Here is a 21,154-nt window from a genome sequence, read left to right on the forward strand (position 1 = left end):
GGGCTCCAAGGCGATCCACTCCGACCTCTACCTTCTTACTTAGAGAGATAGTAGGCGCGCATCAACGCGTTACATCTTTCATGAAACAGTAAATGAGAGTTAGACATTGCGTGGAGGGAGGAAAAAGAAGCGAGCCCGGCCACTGTGTGCGTTTACACGCACGCCGCGTTTACCGAACGTCCGATTCACGGGAACAACGCAACGAACGGCAGCTGCTTGAGATACCATCGCAGCGTGCCCGTAGCTGCTTGATTCTGACAGCGCATTAAAATCACTCCTTCTTTCAGGCTTTCGTCCAGTTATAATAACCTACGCCCGAAACGAGTCCGCGAGTATCGCGTCCGAAGTGCCACGGCCCGCTCGTCAGGTAGACAATAATTACGGCCAGCGGGTTCTCCAGCGACACCTTGTCGAATTTAGGACGAGGAATTTGTTCCTTCGTAAAAATGTTCGTCCTTAAAACGTGATGACATCCCAGCGAAGAGGACGGGGACGAGGACAGACAGAGTGGATGGCTGTAATACATCTTCGGACAGTGCCGAGCAACCGTATCGACGCGTCAAGCGAAAGATCTAGAGAACGTACGTAGAACAAGGCCAGGATATTTCTCAACATTCTAAAGGTTAACCTCGTCAACAACATTTTACTGCTCCAATGTCAGAATTAATTATTTATTTATTTACGCGGCAAAGTACAATATGGAACTGCAACGTGTCGATCTTGTGAAAAAAAAGGCTACAGTCGCTAACGAACCGCGGCTCGTAGACGCGACTCGAACGCGTGTCGCGCAGGTGGAACAATGGTTGTTGACGAAAATCAGGAACATCGGTGTGATCGTCGGATCGCGCGGGTAAACAGGAATCGAGAGAGCCGTTGCGAAAGATCTGGCGAGGCGCTGCACGTCGGTGAGTAAGAAGAAGACGTCTCGCGGACCGATCGATCGGCGATCGATGCCGATTGAGACGTTCCTCGGGGTGCATCGATGCCGCCGCTCGCCCTTTTTATTCTTCCGCAGCTTTGTGTGCAGAAACGGATTGACGAACGATGTGTCAGCGGTGACAACTGGCGCATGCGCTGGCTGAATACAAAATGAAGCGGACGTTCGGTTGCCCGGTTTGGCCTCTGCGTCGGCCAACCCGGGCTGCCCGCGCCACGGCTTTGCTCTCTTCGATTTTTACAATGTACCGAATGAATAATCGATGTCGCGGCGGACGATGGCGAATTCATCGGTCGACGCATTTGTCATCACCTTTGGTACCTAGCGACACGTTCTTCTGGGCACGAATCAGGTTCCAGAATGGTCAACGAGCGTGTCGGAAAAAGGGACGCGAAGAACTTTTACGGAAGAGGCTAATTAATTACGCGATCATGCGAATTAAGCGGGAACGTTGTTCTCGGCCGATCCGAGTGTTATGAAATTTAAATGTTATGCGCTCGGGGATAATGAGCACGGAGTTAACGAGGTACTCCCGCGAATCTTTCACCGTGGAGGCGATGCCAGTGATAAGGGACGGGAAAAAATGCGGGAAAAAGTGAATGAAGCGGTCACCGTGCAGTGGAAACAGTCGTTCGGACTGCAGATGCACGTTTTCCCCTCACGATTCTATAGATATCGCGTTTTTTCGCTCAATTAACGTCGACGATCCCGGAAGCGGGCATGTCCTACCGATCTCCGGAATGAATCTACTTGATACGGGAATAAATTCATGTGAAACGCAAACCGCACGCTCTCGACTTAATTATGTTTCTTGCAGCGACGAAAGAGAACCACGTGCCTGCGCCGATAAATTGAATCGATATAGACTGTCAATCAAGGTCGTGCCTCGCCTCGTGGAAATTCTCACAGTTAAAATAAAACTTCGCGTAACCTGGATTACATAATCGCGCACCTGCTCGACAATGATCCGACGAAGACGCCTGCGATCGTCACCGCTTCTCTGAAAATAGAGTACGTTTTTGCATACCGGTTTACATTAATACGACTCGTTTGAAAAGAATTTCTTCTCCACCGTCTCGCGCTTCCGTCGATATTTTTCTCGAGAGGCACGAAGCGAAAAGAGAAAGAAGAAAAGAGCTGCAGGTTCTTGGATGGCCAAGCGTGGCACGGCGTTCGGGGGTTTAATCGACCGCCACCAATCAGTCGACCCTCCTCATCCAATTAATCCAATAAATCATGTATGGAGGTCCTCAAGAAGCATTTCTACGCGTAGCAACGACGTAACAAAAGCGAGTATCACCGTTGTGTGCCGGTGAGTAGGTGAACGGCTACGGAGGTCCGCACCTCCCCACGAAGCCCGGACAGGGTTGTAAAACGGAGCCCAGCCCGCAGCAATGCCGCAACTATGCGGTACGTAGGGTCGCGTCGTGGCGCACGAGGAACGGGATGCTTGTGTGGAGCGGATCAGGATGGTGAAAAGGAGAAGTGGAAGAAGAAGGACGGGGAGACACGAATGGGAGCCGCCATGAGACAAACGAATACCGAAAGGGCTGGCCTGCCGGTGCGACGAAGAAAGAGAGCCAGTGCGAGTGGGAAAGAGTCGCTCCGCTGTCGCGACAGTGGGAAGGCCGAAGGAGGAAGAGAAGAAGAAGAAGAAGTAGAAGGCGATTCGGGTAAGAAACCGAGAAAGCAAAAGCGCGGGGACGCTGTCACTTCAAACGACCCGCGCATTCGTCCTCTCTCCACCCATCGAGGTGGCTGCCGCGCGCGGCCAGAGAGGACCGCGAAGAGGAAGAGAGACAGCGGAGGAGGGAAGGAGCAGCCAGAACGACTACTCTGGATTCCTATAATTGTTCATTTTTGCAAATTCCCGAGTTTTTGCACCGGAGAGCCCGGGAGTTCGGTAACCTCGCGCGATCCGACCGTTCCGTGGCTCTGCGGTGTCACTTTAGGCCACCTCCGGAGTCACAAGCTTCCCTTCTGTGTTTCGTTCGGTTCTGTCCGTTCAGAGTTCACGGAGGAATTTCTATTATTCGTACGCGTGTTATTATTGGTTTTGGTTTACGTGTGATATAGCAGAGAAGGAGAGAGAGAGAGAGTTTCGTATAATCATTTGACACGTTGATTGACAATTGATGTTGATTAAGATTAAAAGTAGATCTCGGTAGATTGCGAGGGACGAACGCTCGTTCCACAGTTTCGCGCGAAACGCATAATTCGATCGTTAGACTGCCATTAAAACTTCCCCAGGACGTTCCCACCGTCCTCGACACGAACGTCACCTCGGCTCTTCCTTCTCCATCGTTTGAAATCCTTCCGAGAAGTTGTAGAGTCGAGGTGATACTCGCAATTTTCTCGATACTCGCACGCGAGCATGCGAATCGCGAGAATCTTCGAATCGGTACACCTTGTTACCGCGAGACAAAAGTCGACAGTTGTCGCCAGGGAATCTTGTTATATTCTCCGGGTTTTTTGTATCGAATCGTGCGATTTCACGGAATCCATTGGCCGAGGGGCTGTAAGGTAACCACGGTTTGGACGTGTGACTCGTAGTTTGTAAAGGGGGAAAGAAATCGCGGAGAAAATTATAGTTTTCGCGTCACGAAATCCGGCCTGTCCTTCTCTTGGCTTCCTCTGCGAATTCTACGGGCGAATGGACAGTTCGCAGTACTTTCCGAGGAATCGCAATTCTCTTCGAAAATATTTGGTCACGCGTACGATAGAAGAAACCTATTTCTTCGAATCCTTTCCAAATCGATTTTAAGGTGGATCACCGAGAAAAATTGCTGATTTTTACAGTGGAAAGGTGGAAGAAGTGAAGGGCCCGTTCAACCTGGATGTTCCCTGTTCCTCGAATTCTTAGATCCTCTTTCTTTCCTGCGGATCGTGCGCGACTGCCACGAGAGAGGGCTCGGATTTACCGGCGAAATGTTGGATTTATTAGATCGAGATACGCGTGGGCGTGCCTGGACGTGCCCCCCTGCCCACCCCCTTCTGCCATACCGTTAGCTACGTGCACGAGAGACTCCTCGAAGCTCGCGATGCACAAGCTAAAACTAACCTAGACACGAAGAAAGGACGAGCCCGAACGGGGAACGAGCACGCACACGCGTAGGTCGAGCCTGGAGAGAGTGAAGGAGGACCGGCATCGCCGAGCGGACGCGGCTTGATGAAACTTTGAAACTCCTCTCCGGGACGTTCCGCGTCGTTCTAGGAATCGAGAGAGAGAGAGAGAGAGAGAGAGAGAGAGAGCAAGAAAGAGAGAGAGAGAAAAAGATGGACGTGGGTATCGTGAATTCGATCGTCGGCGCCGAACGATGATTTATGGACGAACAGAGCGAGAAAGAGGGTAAGTTCGCGGGTAGAAACGACGTAGACGAGGAAGAAAAACGGCGGAGGAAGAGGGAAAAGATCGAAGAACCGAGGGAAAGCAAGGTGGAATCGGGCTCGGGTGCTATACCACCGCGATGGGATTCATACCACTCGTGGGAATCGCGGAATCAACCCCTTCGACGAAGAAGAACGCGCCTCGTACGAGCCTCGTACGCGATCATCACAGGATTTCAAGACGGGAATAGCCAAGCCGAGTGACGGTGGTGGATTGCGTGTCGTTAACACGGAACGTTAACGAGATGCGTAATATCGGGAAAGAGGCGAGAGCGGAAGTCTATGCCCTGGCTCTATGTCTGCCCGTAGCGGAGGGAAAGTCCATGGCAGGGTAGTACCTACACGGTAGGAAGAGGAACGTCGAGGTCTAACTACGACCCATCTAAGACCGATTCACCAACACAGAAAAGCGGTGCTAGAGGAAGGCTGCCTTTTCCTTTACCTCCTGGCGGCCAAGCAACGCCGCTGCAACTCGCCAGGTTATTTACAGCTTCTTGGCATGGAGGTGAGCTCTCGCGGAGCCCCGGCCACTGCCAAGCAAGAAGGAAGTAAGGATGATTTATATCCGCTGCTACCAGTGCTGCTCCCAACCCGCGATAATACCAATCATTATCATCGCTTAATAACAGGCATTACTGCCAACATTGAAATAATGTGTGTGTACCCCAAGCTGGCTCAGCCATAGCTGACCCATTCCTATACACCATCGCGTAACCTACACCATTTCTCTCTCGTTCGTTCTTTCTCTCCCTCCGTTCCACGTTCCTCGACAAATCATCCACCACCATCAACGTTACGCTTCAACATCGCCACCTACTATTTTTTTCTCTTCTCGCGCGGCCTGCACGCGGGACGTACGCGCGTTACCTACGATACTACCCGGTACGACGCCAGAATTTTTCGCTCCACCGGTTGATATCGTTCCCCGGGTTTGGCCCCTCTTGAAAAAGTTGGTCAGGTGCGAGCATGCACCGCAAACGAAACGCATTGCGCCGCCGGTGATCTTCCTGAAAGATCTTCGAAGAAGGCGGGGTACGGGAGGAGGCTTTCGTTCCCTGCTCGGCGCAGGGATTCCTCGCACGAGGGAGGAAGGAAGAGGGCTCGATGGCGCGCGCGCGCTTCTGCCGCTCGAAACCCCTCGAGCCTGTTTTGCGCGAATTCTTCTCGACTCTGCCGTGGTTCTCCACCCAAGGGACCGCGTTTGCTCTCGCTCTCCTGTTAGGTATTTTTAGTTTCCACGTCGTAATAACTTCTGAGAACGTCCGCCACCGCCACCCTCCTTCCTTGGCCCTTGTTCCGTTTCTTTGCGAATTTGCGAGAACAAGACGGTAAAGTTCGTTACGCGCTCGCCGCGATTCTCCGCTCGATTCCGTAGAAAGCACGCCTGTTCGTCACCCCCGTGTTAAGCCTTCCTCGTGATTGCGTTCGTTAACCTTCAATTGGCGCGGTGAAATGGCGGTTACGTAACCTGGTGGGGTGGTGTGAACGCGATAAAAAAAAGTAGGTTAAACATACGCTTTATTTACTGCGCCGTACCCATTGTGCCCCCGTTAATGTCGCCTCGAGTCATTACTCACAAGTGTTTCCTAACGAGCGGGAAACAAAAATGCGATATTATTCCTTAAAATTGCATCACTTCATGTATAAACATGGCGTCGCACCAGACTAGAAATACCAGAATATTGTAACCGAACGATTACGCGGAAAGGTGGCGGAAATCTACCGGGGGGGAAATGGACGAAATCGCGGCGTACACGCGAGCGGAGTACCGCGCGAAATAAAAGGCGCCCATTCGTCTTGGCGCCCCTTGTGCGCCTCGTCGACAAGCTGCCGTTGGTTTTCGCGTGGCGTACTCGAGGAATCGCGTCGGCACCGACGTTTCTGCAAACATCGAACTCGTCTGCCAGTAATTATTGGTATTTGAGGCATTGTGGGAGGTCCCGCGAGGCACGCCGAGCTCTTTCGATCCACGTACATGCACACGCCGCTGCGTGAAAATAATTATCGGCCTCCTCTGCTTCTTCAAGAGCCAGCGGTGAAGAAAGAAATAGCTATAACAGAGAGAACAAGAGGGAGGGAGACACCTTGGCGGTCGTCGATAAAGGAAAGACAAGTTTCCGTCGTTCTTTCACGTTCCTTTTCCTTTCTCCCGATTGGAAAACTGCAATCCACGCACCCCCCTTCGCTCATGTTTTTTTTATAAGTTACCAAAATGTCTTCTTTAACGACCTGCGATTGATTCGATTAAAACGATCAATTTTCGCCACTGTTTCGAATTTACAAGTATCGCGATTAGCACTGCCGCGAGCTTTGCTTCATTTTCGATACCCTTTCGTTGGATCGCGCTCTCCTTTTCATTATGCAAATATATGCGTATCCACGAGTGTTACGCATAATTTTGCATTGTAATGTATAAGTTGATATATTACGTTTTCCTCGAGTCGTTCCTATCTTTTCGACTGATTGAAAACCTCAATTAAAATAGGACTGTTTGCCGGCTCCTCCGCAAGGACAAGAAGATTCGAATTGAATGTCGTGTTGCGTCTACGTAATTCAAACGAAACGACCGCCGTCACGAACCTTGACGACTTCGCTACAGTCCGCAGAACCGCAGGTTCGAACGATTTGCCTACCTGCCGGTGGTGGTTCCTTTATCAGTGGAACCGTTCGCTAACGATCGGCCGCAATTTATCGTTCGTATTGATATTGCCGCGGAAAAAGAGGACAGCTGCGGTCGAGGGATTCGAATTAGGCCCGCAAACGTCGAAACGCAAAAATTTAGCAAAACTGCGGCGGTTAAACCGGTGGCTGGAAAAAGAAGAAATAGCGAGCAATCGCCTCAAGGATACGTAACGTTTGCAGTTTTGCTGGCGAGCGCGTAATCGCGAACTGACACAGTGGATTTCTGCAACTTTATTCTTCGCCCCATTGAGCACTATTAATTACCTTCCGTATTTTTCATCTAACGCCGGGAACGCCAGCAACGCGACACAATTACGTCAGTTGCATATGACACGCGTGAAATAGCAGGCGAAAGAGCGCGCACCGCCGCGAGTTTCGTAGAACCTGGCAGAAAAACTAGTATTACTGGATATCCACCTTTTTCCTTTTTTTATCAGTGGAGAACGGTTAAGTGAGTTTCCGCGAGCGGGCACAAAAAACAATACGCGATTGAAGACGTCAAATATTAACGAGCGACAGGTCGAACGTGGGTAACCAATAACAAGCCCGAAGTTTATCTTCCTCGACTCGACGAAACTCGAGTTACACCCCGTTTGTACCCGGTAAACGTGTTCTTTTATACGAAGCGCAATATTTTCCGGCACCAGGAGCATTTGTACTGTGTCAAGGTTGACAAAATGCACAGGCACGCACGGGGAGTATGCAAAAGAAAACTCGCGCACCGAGGCAATATTTATGCGGAACGCTGATCGAGTAAAAACTGTCCGGTGTATCTGGGTGAAGGAAAGTGCACCGCAAGCCCGAAGACGTATGATTACAACGACAACGCAGCCCATTAGACAACGGAAACATCAATCGTGTGGCGCGTTGCGCCGTTGTACGACAACTTTCGTCGGATCCGAGGGAAAGTTTAAATCGTGTCGTTGCCATCGACAATGCTGTCGCCGGACATCGCACAATGAAACAGCCTGGACACGAATAAAAGGATGCACACACGCGCGCCGAGTGATTCAGGCAGGCTAACAGCCGCTACACAGAGATTCGTTAGGACTCTCGTTTGTGCGACACAATGTTACTTCTTGGATGAGCGAGCCAACCTGTCGGATCGCACGGTCCGATCGCAACTGAAAGTTTACCTTCTGAACGCTGCTACGAGGGTCAGTACTTCGACTCCCAGCTGAGAAATCAGAAAAGGTAGTAACGCTTGCCACCCCTTTGGCTACGATTAAGCCTCTGAAAAATTGCTCGCAAGAAAGAAGACTTTCCTCGTTGCCGCGTTGAATTCGACGGAACAGATCGAGAATAACCAAACGGGTTAACGAGCTGGGCGTATAACGAGGGTTGAATAAAATTGAATTAAACAATGTCGTGCGCGAGTCACGTGGATCACGGGGGCTGGATGTACGAAAATACACAAGGGCGCGCACGAACCGCTCCGCGGAATAATAAGTCGTGCCATGCCGCGGATCGCGTGCCGCGCCGCGAAACTTTCCCATTTTGTAGCCGGTGGTCAACAGATACAAACCGATAGCGAGACACGTCGTACTCGAGGCTCTATTAGTTTTATTGCCAGGACGTCGATAACGGGCGGCAGCGCGGAGAAGCTAACGGGCACAGGGATATGGCTGCCGGAGTTTCCCTCGTCCGGACACATCCTTATCTCGGCACGCACGAACCGGCGAACGCGTCGCGTCGATGAGATAATAGCACGATAAGCAGCCCCGATGACGGTTAGTCGGCTAGAAAATGGGAAGGAATCGAGAATCGGGGTGGGAGGAGACAGTTGGAAAAGCGGGTTAGCTCGGGGGGAGGAAAAGGAACGAGCCGGTTAATTGGCCTCCTTCGAACGCTGGTGGAAGGCTGTTTTGTATCGAGTACGCCTCGATACGGTTTTTAAGCGAATCGCTCGTTTTCTGCCGGGATAATCGCTTCGCTTCGATTTTCCTTCGCGTGCTCGGATTCGTTCCGTTCGGGTGCCGCGACGCTGCTGACTCGCGAACTGACTCGCGTTCCATCCACTCCTCGAGGAACAATCGGCGTTATCGCGATTCGGAAACTCGAATCGTTGCGGGTGATTTTAAAGAGACCGAGGAATTCCCGCGAGCTGTTTCCTGCTAGAGACGAACGAGCAAATATTAATTACTATTAGCATACGGACCGCCTAATGCGGAGAACACAATGCGGCTGACATTCGCGTCGAGGTTGGCGCACCACTTTCACGCGGCCGTCGCCTAACACCGGGGCTGAACTAGCGGCGTTCGCCTAATGATTCATACGCGAGTCCGTCCAGCAGAATCATCAATTATATTCGAGCCATTGTTCCGCGACTGGAGACCGGGCCTCCATTATCTAATACATCTAACCTACAAAACTCGTAAGCGACACAGAGGCACGCTCGACCACGGAGTCGAGTTCTCCACCTCGAATCCACCTTCGAATCTGATAATCGAGATTGAACGGAGGCCGAAAGAAACGCGCTGGCGTATCATTCTTACGGATCGGATAAAAGAAAGAGAAAAAAGAGAAAGAATTCCAAGCGAAATTCGTCCGATCGAAATCGTAGAAGTTTTCCAGCAACTCTTTACGTTTCATCTACTATAGTCGCGTGATTGAAGGAGAGGGGGAGAGAGCCATTAATTAGTCGAATCGTTGTTCTATGGCGAGAAATTGAGACGGTTATCTTGGAGCGATCTAGAGCGATAAGTACGAACGAAAGGCTTGCCAAAGTGGCACCAGAGGCATGTGTACATCAGGCGACGCCAGTGATAGACAGATAAATGGACGGAGATAAACGAGCGGAAAGCGAGGGAAAGGTGGAGATACAGGGCGGAGAGACACGTGTATGTACGCGCGGTTATTCGCGGTTCGACGTCTGCTACGTTAAGTTTCGCAAGTGATCCGGTGTTACGTAGCGTTCCGGTAGCTAGGGGAACGGGAGAACGATCGCGAACGTACGCCGGTATCTCTTCAGTTTTTAAATTACTGTCTCGGTGCAAAAAACTGAAATAAACCGTAGGAGAGAACGAGGGAATTTCTAGAAGAGTCGTTGCTGAAGGATAAAACCGTGTAACGTATGTTGCCACCTTTTTACCGCGGTGCACGGGAAAAAATCGTATTAAAAATGGCGACCGTAGTAAACGAGGGTTGATTAATCTACGAGATCGTTAGTAAAGCGAAAAACTGTAATTTCGTGCTACTCTATATAGAGTGGTCCAAGGTGAAACGTAAGAATGATATTTAAGAAGCGAGACTTCCCTGTTCTCAGTATCCTGCGATCTCTTCTCGTTCCTATCCCAAGACCTTCCTTTCTCGCTCTACTCAACCAACATCGTGTCCATCGATTGATCGAGAGGCTCTCGAGTCACCTTTTCTTCCTCGAGCTCGTGCGAAAGATCGTGTGCCCGATCCTCCTTTTTTCATGCATTCTCCCCCCGTGGACCCGACTCCCACCTGCTTCACGTGTGAATATCTCAAACCGCGCAACCGCGATACGCGGCATTTTCTGTACGCACTCATGCGTGGATAATAGTTATCTACGTGTTAATTTACGACGGGTCCCGATGACGCTCGGATTTTCCTCGGACGCATCGCGTGCTCCTTCGATGGGATCCTCCGCGAGAGGACCTTGATCGGGACGCACGAACGCTGCCAGCTACTTATTAATCACGATCAAACGATGCGGAAGGTATCTAGGTGAACGCGATTGAAACGTTTGCCGCACGAAACGGTAGCTAATTCTGGTTCGATCGGGAATGTCGGGCATACAAAACGAACAACAGACACCGCGGTCTAACAACGTTTCTATAATAGAAAGTTTCCGCGGGTGATTGCTGAAAAATCTCGCTCGAATTCCCCAACTTCCACAACGGCAGCGCGAGTCTCGAACGCAGCGAAAGGCGTTATACCATCGATCGATCGACGGTTTTACGTATATCGCCCCTTTGAGTGACAAGCATTATCCTATTCCCAGAGCGCGAGGAGTGAACCGCTCGACGGCCGCTGTAGAGGGGTAGTTCTTCGGTTCGATCGTTCACCGGTCGTCGCGATATCGATACGACGCGCTGCCTAGGTCCCTCGTGGCTCTCTCTCTCTCCCTCAATAATTGATAACAGCAGGCATAGAGAACGCGATCCAGCCGTGATCCGCGTTTCGTTCGATGGCGATCCACGCGAGATGTGTCGTGACGCACCGATATCGTCGAATACTTTCGAGTTCTTGCCGCCACGCGCGACGCTTATCCAGGGGCTCGCCTTTGGGGGATGCACGTTACTCCGGAACATTCAGATTTCGAATTCACCGAACGTTCCTTTCTTCGCTCCGTGCTGTTCGCGACTTTCGAATCTCGTTTCGACGCGCTGGCATTCCCAGGGCCAATGAGGAGAGATCGGGCACGTTGGTCGGCGAAGACGAAGAAAAAGGAACCACCACGCCCAAGGTACGTGGCAGGAACGCAGACGGTCGTGTTGGTACCTATGTATCCGTGTCTACGTGTCCTATCCCCTTGCACGTACACGCTTCTGCTCGTGGCGATGTGGTACTTCGCGTGTACAAGTACTCCTTGTCCTTGTCGGCCCCTCTACCCTTTCTCTCTCTCTCTCTTCATCTTCCTGTCTGTTGGTGTAGGCATCGCGGCGGCACGAACGCGCTACCACGTCCTCAAATTGAAGCCCCGAAGAAAAAGAGATGCGTGGCTTCACTTCTCCCGATCCTCTCTTGCTCGGTGGTTCCTTCTTCTTTCCGTTCTTCCTCTTCTTCTTCTGCTTCTGCTTCTTCTTCTTCTTCTTCTTCGTCTTCTGGACGTCTTTCCGACAACGTCGTCTTCGTTGTTTTCCACGGAGAAGTCGAGGAACACCACGAGCGCGCAAAAGGGAAAACGAGAGGTGGGGGGCGAGGGAGCGAGAGGGAGGCGCGGGTAAGAACACCCGTAGAAGAGGGACGACGGGGAAGCGAGGCACGAACCGAAGCACGAAGCGAGGAGGAGGAGACCAGCAACGAAGGGAAGATGGAAGAGAGTCTGAACGGTCTCTGGTAGGCGCCATGTTGCTGGCGATGACAAGAAACCCGATGCGACGGTAGCAGGGCCAACGGAGCAGGCAGAGGCGCTTGCTCGGACGCTTTGATTGGCCGATTACAGATTATACACGGTGCACCCTGAAGAGATGCACCGGCCGTAAGCGTTCTTCGACGCGAGACCGTTGCATTGGACGCGATTTCTCGAAACTTGACAGCACGGCGCTGGAAACTATCGCGATGATCGAAGGGGGTGAGGTGAAGAAGAAATTGAGGGAAAAGTATTCGCGATTAAAAGCAATTGGATTTTATACCGTAGCGAGCGATGGACGATTCAGAAGCATGTTTCTAGATATTTTTCTGACGGTAAGAAACTGCTGGCCGTCGAGTTGTGAAATTGAGTTCTAGTCGCGCAGGTTCTTCTATTGAAAATCAACAGTCGCGTCGCTGTTTTCCCGTGTTATTTTGAAAACAGCCCGACGCGTTACCTGCGTCGATCTTGATTCTCTGAATAGCGGAGAGAAAGAGAGAGAGGGAGAGAGGAACAACTCCCGCGGAGTTCAGACTAATGAAATTATCCGGTCCGGGACCCCCTGCGACGACACCAGTAACCCACGAACAGCCTGTTATCCCGTGATTGCGCGATACGCAGTTACGCGTCGCGACGTATGCACCTTTCGAGAGAACCTTTGCCCTTTCGTCGTCAATAGGATTCGAAGATCGAGGTAGAAAGAAATCGATTCGAGGACAGTTTCTACCATCGGTAATAGTAATGGTATTATTCCATCTGTGCGATGAATGCATATGTAAAACGATAGAAACTTCATCGAATTTCCATTATTCTACGTATGAAGATTTTTTTCTCGTCCTTAATTAAACGAGATTGAAATTGTCTGTAATTCGAGTTTGTTCGATTGGCACATCATCGCAAAACTGAGAGAAATCCGAGCACGAGGCTAAAAGGCTTCACGAGTCACGCGTACAATTTTAATCGAACCGCGCGCTATAAGGATAAATCTAAGTACGTAGATATCGGGACGAAGATTTCGCTAGGTGGTTCGTTTCAATTAGCTTCCAGGCGTGATCGTTGTCTAATAAATCGTTAATTGGAAACCGTGGGACTATCCGCGAGAAATTCATGGCTTCGAGGAGACCAGCTCCAATTAGCTTTTGACCACGGCTCCCTCGCAGCCGCCTAATAAATCGTTAATTGGAAACCGGGCCGGATAATTAGCGGAAAGTCTGTCCGATGTCCACCGCGGAAAGCTGAAAAACTGCGCGCGGCCGTGCGGAATATTTATGATCGCCTCGTTAGTGTGTACCGCGGCTAGTTTCTCCCTGTTGTTGTACTGGCTGGATGCTGCCACGGCAACCCTATCCCTGGTGTCCAGGGCGTGGCGGATCGGTGATTTAGTAAAGTCATTTGTGCCGATAATGCTGACAGATGCCGTCCATTCAGGGTCATATTACGCTGGACTGTCCGTGCAACAGGATCGCCTCGTGGTTTTCGAGGGGTGGACGCGAAACATGACCATCTTTCGCGGATATTGCGCACGGAAATTCCACGAAAAGTAACACCATAAGGGTTGAATCGAATTTTCAAGACTCTTGCTTATCGGTGTACGGTGTACGAAAGTTTAGGGGATGAACACACGAACCGTAGCTGTCTTTGGTAAATAATTAGTAAGAATTGTTGGAATACTTGTAGAAAAAAAAGTTCTGTCAGCAACGTTTCATTGGACGAATTCAAGTCTTCTTCCACCGTAGGATCGTTGTACTTTTTTTTCTAAGGCATTCGTCGGAAGCTGTTACGAGTTTCCGTGGAGAGATTTTCCTGTCGTACGGAGCTGAACCGCGCGTTGAATGAAATTTTCATGGAAACCGCGGTTAATTGCCGAGATAACGTGAAAACACAGTAAAGAGTCACGGAACAACCGTGGCCGCGTGTTGATTCGCGTGACGAGTGCGGTGTTCATCATCCGACCGACGATCGTGCACGTGAATTTTGTTGCACGTGAGAACACCGTTCGTGGATCGCGTATTAACTTCCGTGAGAGTGGATTGATCGCGGAAGAGGGAAGGGAATTTTGTTGGAAGGGTAAGGAAGAGAAGATAGAAGAAGAAACGAGACTGACCTGCGTCTGCGTCAGGCCAAGACTAGCCGCGAGCTCTGCTCTTTCTGGTAGCGCGAGGTACTGCGTTCTCTGGAACCGCCTGTTGAGCTGTTGCAACTGCAGGCTGCTGTAGATCGTTCGTGGTTTCCTCATCTTCTTGCCTTTGCCGTTCCTCAGGGAACCGCCGCCACCGCCGCCAAGCTCGTCGACGAGGCTGCCACCCTTGTCACCCAGTGGCGAGAGGTCTGCGAACATGCACCACCCTAACATCAACTTTCAGAGTCCTCGTCACCGATTGTGTACGAACTAAAGAGAAATTGAACAGAAACCTGAACAACGCCGCGAGAATCGAGCGAATTGGGGATGAAACGCGTGTCGAAAATCGCGACAATGTTTCGGGCGTAGGTAGCCGCGATAAATCATGATTAATCTCTCGTAATTTGCCACGTGTGATCGCTATCATGGGCGAGCAATATCAGAGTGCTAGTCGTGGTGTAATTAATTAAAAAGAATTGTTATAAATTAATCATCGAATAATTACGTACCGACTAAATAAACGCATCGTGCCAGCCCGGGCAACGCTATCGTACGTACGATCGCGCCATTATGTTTATACCCTAATTACAATGTAGCGTTATACGCCGCGCGGTGTGAATCCTTGAACGTAACACAGTCATTTAGAAATCCAAACAGGCCAGCCTTGTCATTTTCCAGTGTGGCGTTCAAGAAAACGTCGTACGGTACATGGTACGCGCAGGGCGCGATTCTCATGATTTATCGCCGCTCGTGTCACTGGAAACGGGGGCGTGGAAGGGTGACCCGTGGATCAACGAGTCCCCGAGATCGATCGGGAAACGTCACGGAGATTTTATTAACGAGCAACCCCGGACGATCATTTTTTCTGTCCGATGTACGCCGTCATTGGTTCGATTTCACGACGAATAGTCGCGTGTTAGAAAGGTGGGGGGCACCGAGCTTTCGAGCGGCGGGAATTCTTCCAGAAGGCGGTGCCCTTCGTTCACCGAAGGGTTTCTTACGCTGTCGCCAATGGTATCGTACGAATACATTAACCTACACGATTTCTCGTCTGGCGAACGCGATAATGTTATTCGGTGTTTTATCGTCTTCACCGTGACAGGTTACGGGAGCCATGATGTCGTCGAATACTTATATCGCGTCACTTGGGAAGGAGTAATGGCCGTTTCGTTATCTGCTCGCATTTTTATGGAACAACCGCGTTTGGTATTCAGCGGTTAACTATCAATGACGAGAGCCACCGCGAATATATTTGCATCGGCAAACGGATTTTAATTGGAGGAGTGTACCAAAAATGGTAGATACGTCGGGGATATTTCGTACCGCGATCCTTGCCGGCGAACTTAGAAAAACCGTGGAATAAAATTATGGAATCAAGGAGGCAAGGCTTTACGATACATTTCTCCCGACGCTGGTTGCAAGAACTCGCGGAGTCATTAACTCGCATACTGTGTATGCAAAACGGTCGCTGAAAACCGCTCCAACCTCGAAGGTGGAACTACCGCTTCGGTGTGATTCGCACGCCTCCTTCGAGAACGACCGCGGCGTTCTCCGTTCCCTATGCGCGCGTGTTTCCTTCCGATTTTCGCGCGTACATCTCGCGCGCGCAGTCATCGACGCATCCTTTATCGATGAAAAAGTTCGATGTTTCGCGAACGACCACGGATTCGTCGAAAGTTTCGTCGTTGCTCGAGGAGAGGCGGACTAATCCCGTGAACGGTAGACCAGGTTCCTCGAGCCGAAGAAAACGGTGAAGAAAAACAGGAGAGTTAGACGAATAATTTATCGACCATCGTTGGAGAAGTAGCCGCGACCGGTGCACTTTGCGTGACGACCGTTCGAAACCCTACTTCTCTCATTGTCAGCCGGGGTACGAACGAATTCCCAGGATCCGGTTGAGTGGCAGCCGCACGATATCTGCGGATGTATCTACGCCAGAGAAAACACGACTTCCGCGCAAATCCTCTGCGCCCAGAAGCACAAGCGGAAGAGGGAGGAGAGGGCAGCCGAAAGAAGAGTCGCCGCCATCATCCGTGGACTAGCCAGCCAGGGATCTCCTGGTGGTGAGATCTGTCCGGTGATCCGAGGCGTGTTCCAGGTCGGTGTTCCTAATCCTTGTGAAAACAACCGTTTAATACCTAATCCATCACCCTGACCCAAGGCCCAGGACTGTTCTCCGAGGGGCGCGCATTGTCTTTGAACCGTTCCGGATTAATTTGGCCGGTGGTTGGTCGCTGCCAGCTCCGGTGACTAATGTAGAGTTCGGTAAAGGTAGCCAACGCTAATTGGATTCTGGTTCCCGGAGCGTTTGCTCCGTTGCAACTCGCCGTGGTTAGGCGACAATACAACCGTACGGGCTACTCGACGAGGAACGATGTTAATGGCTGGTTCATTTGTCGCTGCGCGCAGATCGCGCGCTTGATACAGGGTTACCACCTAAGGGAGCGATGTTTGCGCATCGTCGAGTGTGAAATCGGCTGGTGGATCCTTGACGATTCTGTACGCGACACGCGATCACCTGTCATTTCGTATTCGCTCGTCGTTGTTGACCTGTTGTCGACGGTAAATCGAAGTAGGAACGAGCGATTCGCGGACTAGTTCGAAGAAAGGAAAAGTCGAGCGATTATTAAAGAAGAATGCCCCTGGTTTGAATACACTCGGAGGGGGTGGTATTGAAAGGAAGGTGCGAACTAGTTTGTCAGAAGGCACGTTCGAAAGGAGCGACACGCGGCAGGTGGCCAGAGACCGAGAAGGATGTGCAAACAATGGCGTGCTCCTTGGTAATTAGCTCGATCGCGATTCTAAAACGATATTTATTATTTAATTAATTCAATCGCCTTCATCAACATAGTACTGAAACAACGCTAGACCGTGAGCAAATTCCTCTGTTGTAATTTGTCACACGTGCGAACGAGCCTGTCGTAACGATTAATCACTAATGACCGACTCCACAATACTTTCGAATTAACTAATTATCGTGAGACAATTGGAACGAATCTGAGGTTATCACGCGCCAGGCATATTTCCCTGTATTCGCGCTGAATGGGAGAAACGGAAAACACTGAAACGCACGACGGCCAAGTGATCTATGAGGATCGCGAGTAATCGATAAACGACGTAACAGTACGTGGTTATCGATCGATGAATCAACCGTACATTATCGCGACTCTACACGCTCGTAACACTCTTAATGGAAGTAGATCTAAACAACATTACGACACGGCGATCGCAATTCGTCGCTGCGCGGAGAGCCAGCGACAAATCCCCCGGAGCAAAATTTTCCAGCTCGCCAGTCCGTTTCTTTATGAACCGAACTCGCTGCGTACATTCTATATCACTCGAGCGCTAACGATTTATGGAAACCGAGCATAACAAAATTGTGAATCGAATGAGAGAAAATGGCCTGTAATCTGAACGATTCTTCTGTGCCCGTAGCATTACGACCGATGAAAAACGCATCGAGGAACGCGAGCTGTCGCAACCCTTGGAAAATTCATTTGCTCACTCGTCTATGGTTAAGCATTTGCAATTTATCGAGCAGAGGGGGGGGGGGCAGAAAAAAAAAGAAAAAGAAGCGGCAAATTGCCGAGAGTGTAGTTCCCAATCGTTTATGGGGTTCTTCTGCGACACGACAGCGTAACGTATCGCGTAACGTGGCTATCTCGAGGGATGAACCCTTTTCATACGGAATTCATCCCTCTTTTTTCCTATTCTCCTAGCAATTTCGACAATTCCACCGATACAAGATTGCCTGTAACCGACGCGCTCGTGCCTCGAACGCTCCGCAGGGGTGATCCCAGCGGGCGAGAGGCTTTCCGTGGTTTTCATAATGCAGAAGCGCTGAATCGTGTAGGTTCGCAGAGCGGTAAAGGATAGGCAGAAAAGAAAAAAGAGCATCGGTCATTATTAATTTACACGGTGGAAAGGGTTCGCCAGGGGATTCTCGATCGTTTCCCCATAGGAGAGACACGGGAACGATAGTGCACGGTGCGTTTCCTCGAAATAGCTGCGCGCGTGTAAATTCCTCTCTGGTTAATTCGGAATTTGTCGTGCGCCACTCGTACCTCGCGAATACCGTCACGTTTATAGAGCTGGACGTTGCACGTTTCTATGGACGCGCGCGTATTGTTGTTCGTGCTCGATTCGCGGCTGACAGCTTCATCGGTGAAACGATGGAACGGCGATTTCAACGGAAGGGAGCGATACTGGAAGCGTTCGAGTCGATGGCTATAATAACGCCTTGTGAATTCTCCTTTTTGAATCACGTCGTCGCGGCCAGAGTCAGCCACTAGAAATCAATATCGAATACTCCACTCGAGGACTATCGCGCAGCGGTTCAAAGCCAGAAGTCGGTAATAATTAACCGTGTAATTAACCGTCCGCTTTCATGTGTACGGCAAAAAATCGTTTGTATTCACGGTACGAAGAAAGTGAGGAAGATGTGAAAAGAAAGGAAGAACAGAGTCGCGTATCTGGCTGTTTGAATATCCACCGGCGCTGTTCGAGGACACAGGAAGGCCGCGACTATTCCCATTCAGCCAGGAGGCTTTTTGTTTCGTTCGTTAGCCGCTTTGCGGGACTTTTTCGGGCCCCAAGAGGTTTCTCGTTCCTAGTCGTATATCTTATTCCGCTTCTCTCGACGTTATTGTGCCGGTCCGGGCCGTCGACCGACCACTACCTGCTACTCTAGATTCTCTCTTCCGTTTTCGTTCCTTTTTTCGTCGAGTGCCTTCCGCGCGGAGCGAAATCAACATTCGGCCAACCGGCAAGAGGTTTACGACTTCGACTTGGCGCCTAATCGCCACGCGTTCGCGCGTCAATGACGGATCTTCGGTGACTCCGACCTCCCACGTGAGGACTATTCAAAAGTTAGCCAACGAACCGCCTAAGTGGCGTCGAAACGATCGATTCTAAATTTTCAGTTCGAGTACCCCTATACGCGTAATGTGTCTCGAGTAGACGTACACCAGCGGAGTCGGACATTCGATTACGGAAGAGTCGATATAGTTTAACGTACGCAACGTTGTTTAGAATGTAAATGCTGGTAATGACAATTTGATGGCTGGCACGATGCGTTCTTAGCGCGAGTCGAAGGAACAAAGTCCACGGGAATATTCTCGTTGCACGTAGTACAAGTAATTTGAAAATTCGATACCCCGGGAAGGCTTACGTTTCGCAACACCGATTCGAGAGCTACGCTCGCGATAATTCTACAGGTAGGATCATCGGGAAACGTCGCATCGGAGTCGATCGTAAACCTTCCCGCAGTTCCTCGTCCCACGAAATCGCTGAGACGCGCAGCCAGTTCGAGAGACTCGTCGAACTCTCTGTCCGCCGCATCAAGATGGCAGACGCGATCTCGACTTCCAGGGACGAGCAACGTATTAACGGGTTAACGATATCTAGTCTAAATAGTATATGAATAAAAAGGCTGCGAATACATACAGTTGGGGTACTCACCGTCCTTGGGCGGCGAGGGGCATTGGGGCGCGTACGATCCCAGGTGATATCCGTACGCGTTGTGCTGGTGCATGGGCGCAAACGGATATCCGGCTAGCGCGGACCTAGGACTGGGGAATCCTGCATCCGCGTGCTGTTGATTCCCGCTGCCAGGCCCGGACGTTTGATGACCTAGGGCTCCGACTTGATGGGAGAACTGATGGGCACCGGGCACATTGTGTCCTCCGGGGTAACCACCACGTAGACTTGCGGGATTGTACAGATTGTTGTGTTGCAACTCGATGAACGCGGATTTACCACTCTGCGAGACAGGGGTACTGGACGTCGTACTGTCACCACCGTTACCACCGGGTGGCCCAGGCGTCACCGAGCCCAGACCCGTGTGATGAAGATGCTGTTCCATGTCGGAACCACCGCCTCCGGCACCAGCACCACCGCCACCGCCGCCACCGCCACCGCCAGACGGTCCGCCGCCACCCGACATGCTATTCGGGGTCGGGGTACTAGACGGACAGGGGTCGCCCGCCCCGAATGGGCTCCCCAGGTCCGTGAAGTTGAGCGTCGTCGTGCTGCCCGGACGCTCCACCTTAGTCGCGACGTCGATGCCGCCGCCACAACCCACGGTTCTCGCGGACAAACTCGCCGACGACGTCGTCGCCGCCGCCGTCGCGCGAACACCGTACGGGGCCCGAATCTTGGGGCCTCTTTTTCACGTTAGACGACCAGTCGAACTGGGCCGATCAGGGTCTTGGCCTCGATTCTGTACGTGGATGAGACGGCATTGAGTTCTCCGTTTTGATATCACCGAGGGGTGGTTTCTCGCCGCCTGTCGATCAGAGTTCACTGTCACTTGGTTCGAGGAACAGCAACGGGACGACGTTCGAGTTTAATGCGGTCCTCTCACGTGTTCACGTAACACACTATCCTTCAAATCCTCGTGCGAGTAGTCTGAGTTGGGTCGGTTACAGTTAGATATCACTAAGCACTTCACCCGCGTATTCGAACGATCTGCGGTTGGACGCGCAAGAGTCATGCACGACGTCAGTTGCTACACGCGTCACTGTACGAGCGTGGTACGCGTCAGCTCGTCGCGTATCTAGTCGGACGGCAAGGTTCTCTGGTGCCAAACGAGTTGGCCATCGGGCATACCCGTTCCTAAGCGCCGCGCGACGGAGCGCGTTGCCGCGCGCTGCTCGGTCTCCTCGACCGCGGCTCGAACTTTTGCGTCACTTCTCGCTCGCGTCTCGATTCTGTGCACCACGACGGGAAATAGTCACGTGTACGGGCGAGAATCGGCGGGACGCGTGGCTCCCGCGACGTTTCCCCAAAAACGGACACTCGGACCAAACGAGAATCCCCCGTTAGGTTAGGCGGTTTTCGTTGCCGGTCCAGCTTCTCCGACGGGGACCGATAATCTGCCGATCCGAACTGGTCCTGGCGATGACAATACACTCGCGCGGGCTGCCTGATTTAATTGTACGTCCCCGATGACACAGAAGGCGTGCGCGCGCGCGCACGCTCGCTCTCG

General features: G+C 51.3%; 1 protein-coding gene across 5 annotated transcripts in view; it reads right to left on the reverse strand.

The window, feature by feature from the left end:
* Dll (homeotic protein distal-less) overlaps positions 1-20,408 on the reverse strand; it is a 64,790-nt gene extending 44,382 nt beyond the window's left edge. For 2 of the 5 annotated variants that reach the window (XM_076906949.1, XM_076906964.1), the window contains exons 1-2: positions 19,612-20,408; positions 14,152-14,393 (exon numbers count right to left, since the gene is read on the reverse strand). In XM_076906949.1, the coding sequence (XP_076763064.1) occupies positions 14,152-14,393; positions 19,612-20,110 (741 nt within the window). In that variant the 5' untranslated portion in view covers positions 20,111-20,408. The remainder of the gene's footprint in view (positions 1-14,151; positions 14,394-19,611) is intronic. The other 3 variants (XM_076906981.1, XM_076906958.1, XM_076906972.1) reach the window with 3 other exon arrangements.
* Positions 20,409-21,154: the final 746 nt, after the last annotated feature.

This window comes from Xylocopa sonorina, chromosome 1 (assembly GCF_050948175.1).
Source record: "Xylocopa sonorina isolate GNS202 chromosome 1, iyXylSono1_principal, whole genome shotgun sequence".
NCBI lineage: Eukaryota > Metazoa > Arthropoda > Insecta > Hymenoptera > Apidae > Xylocopa > Xylocopa sonorina.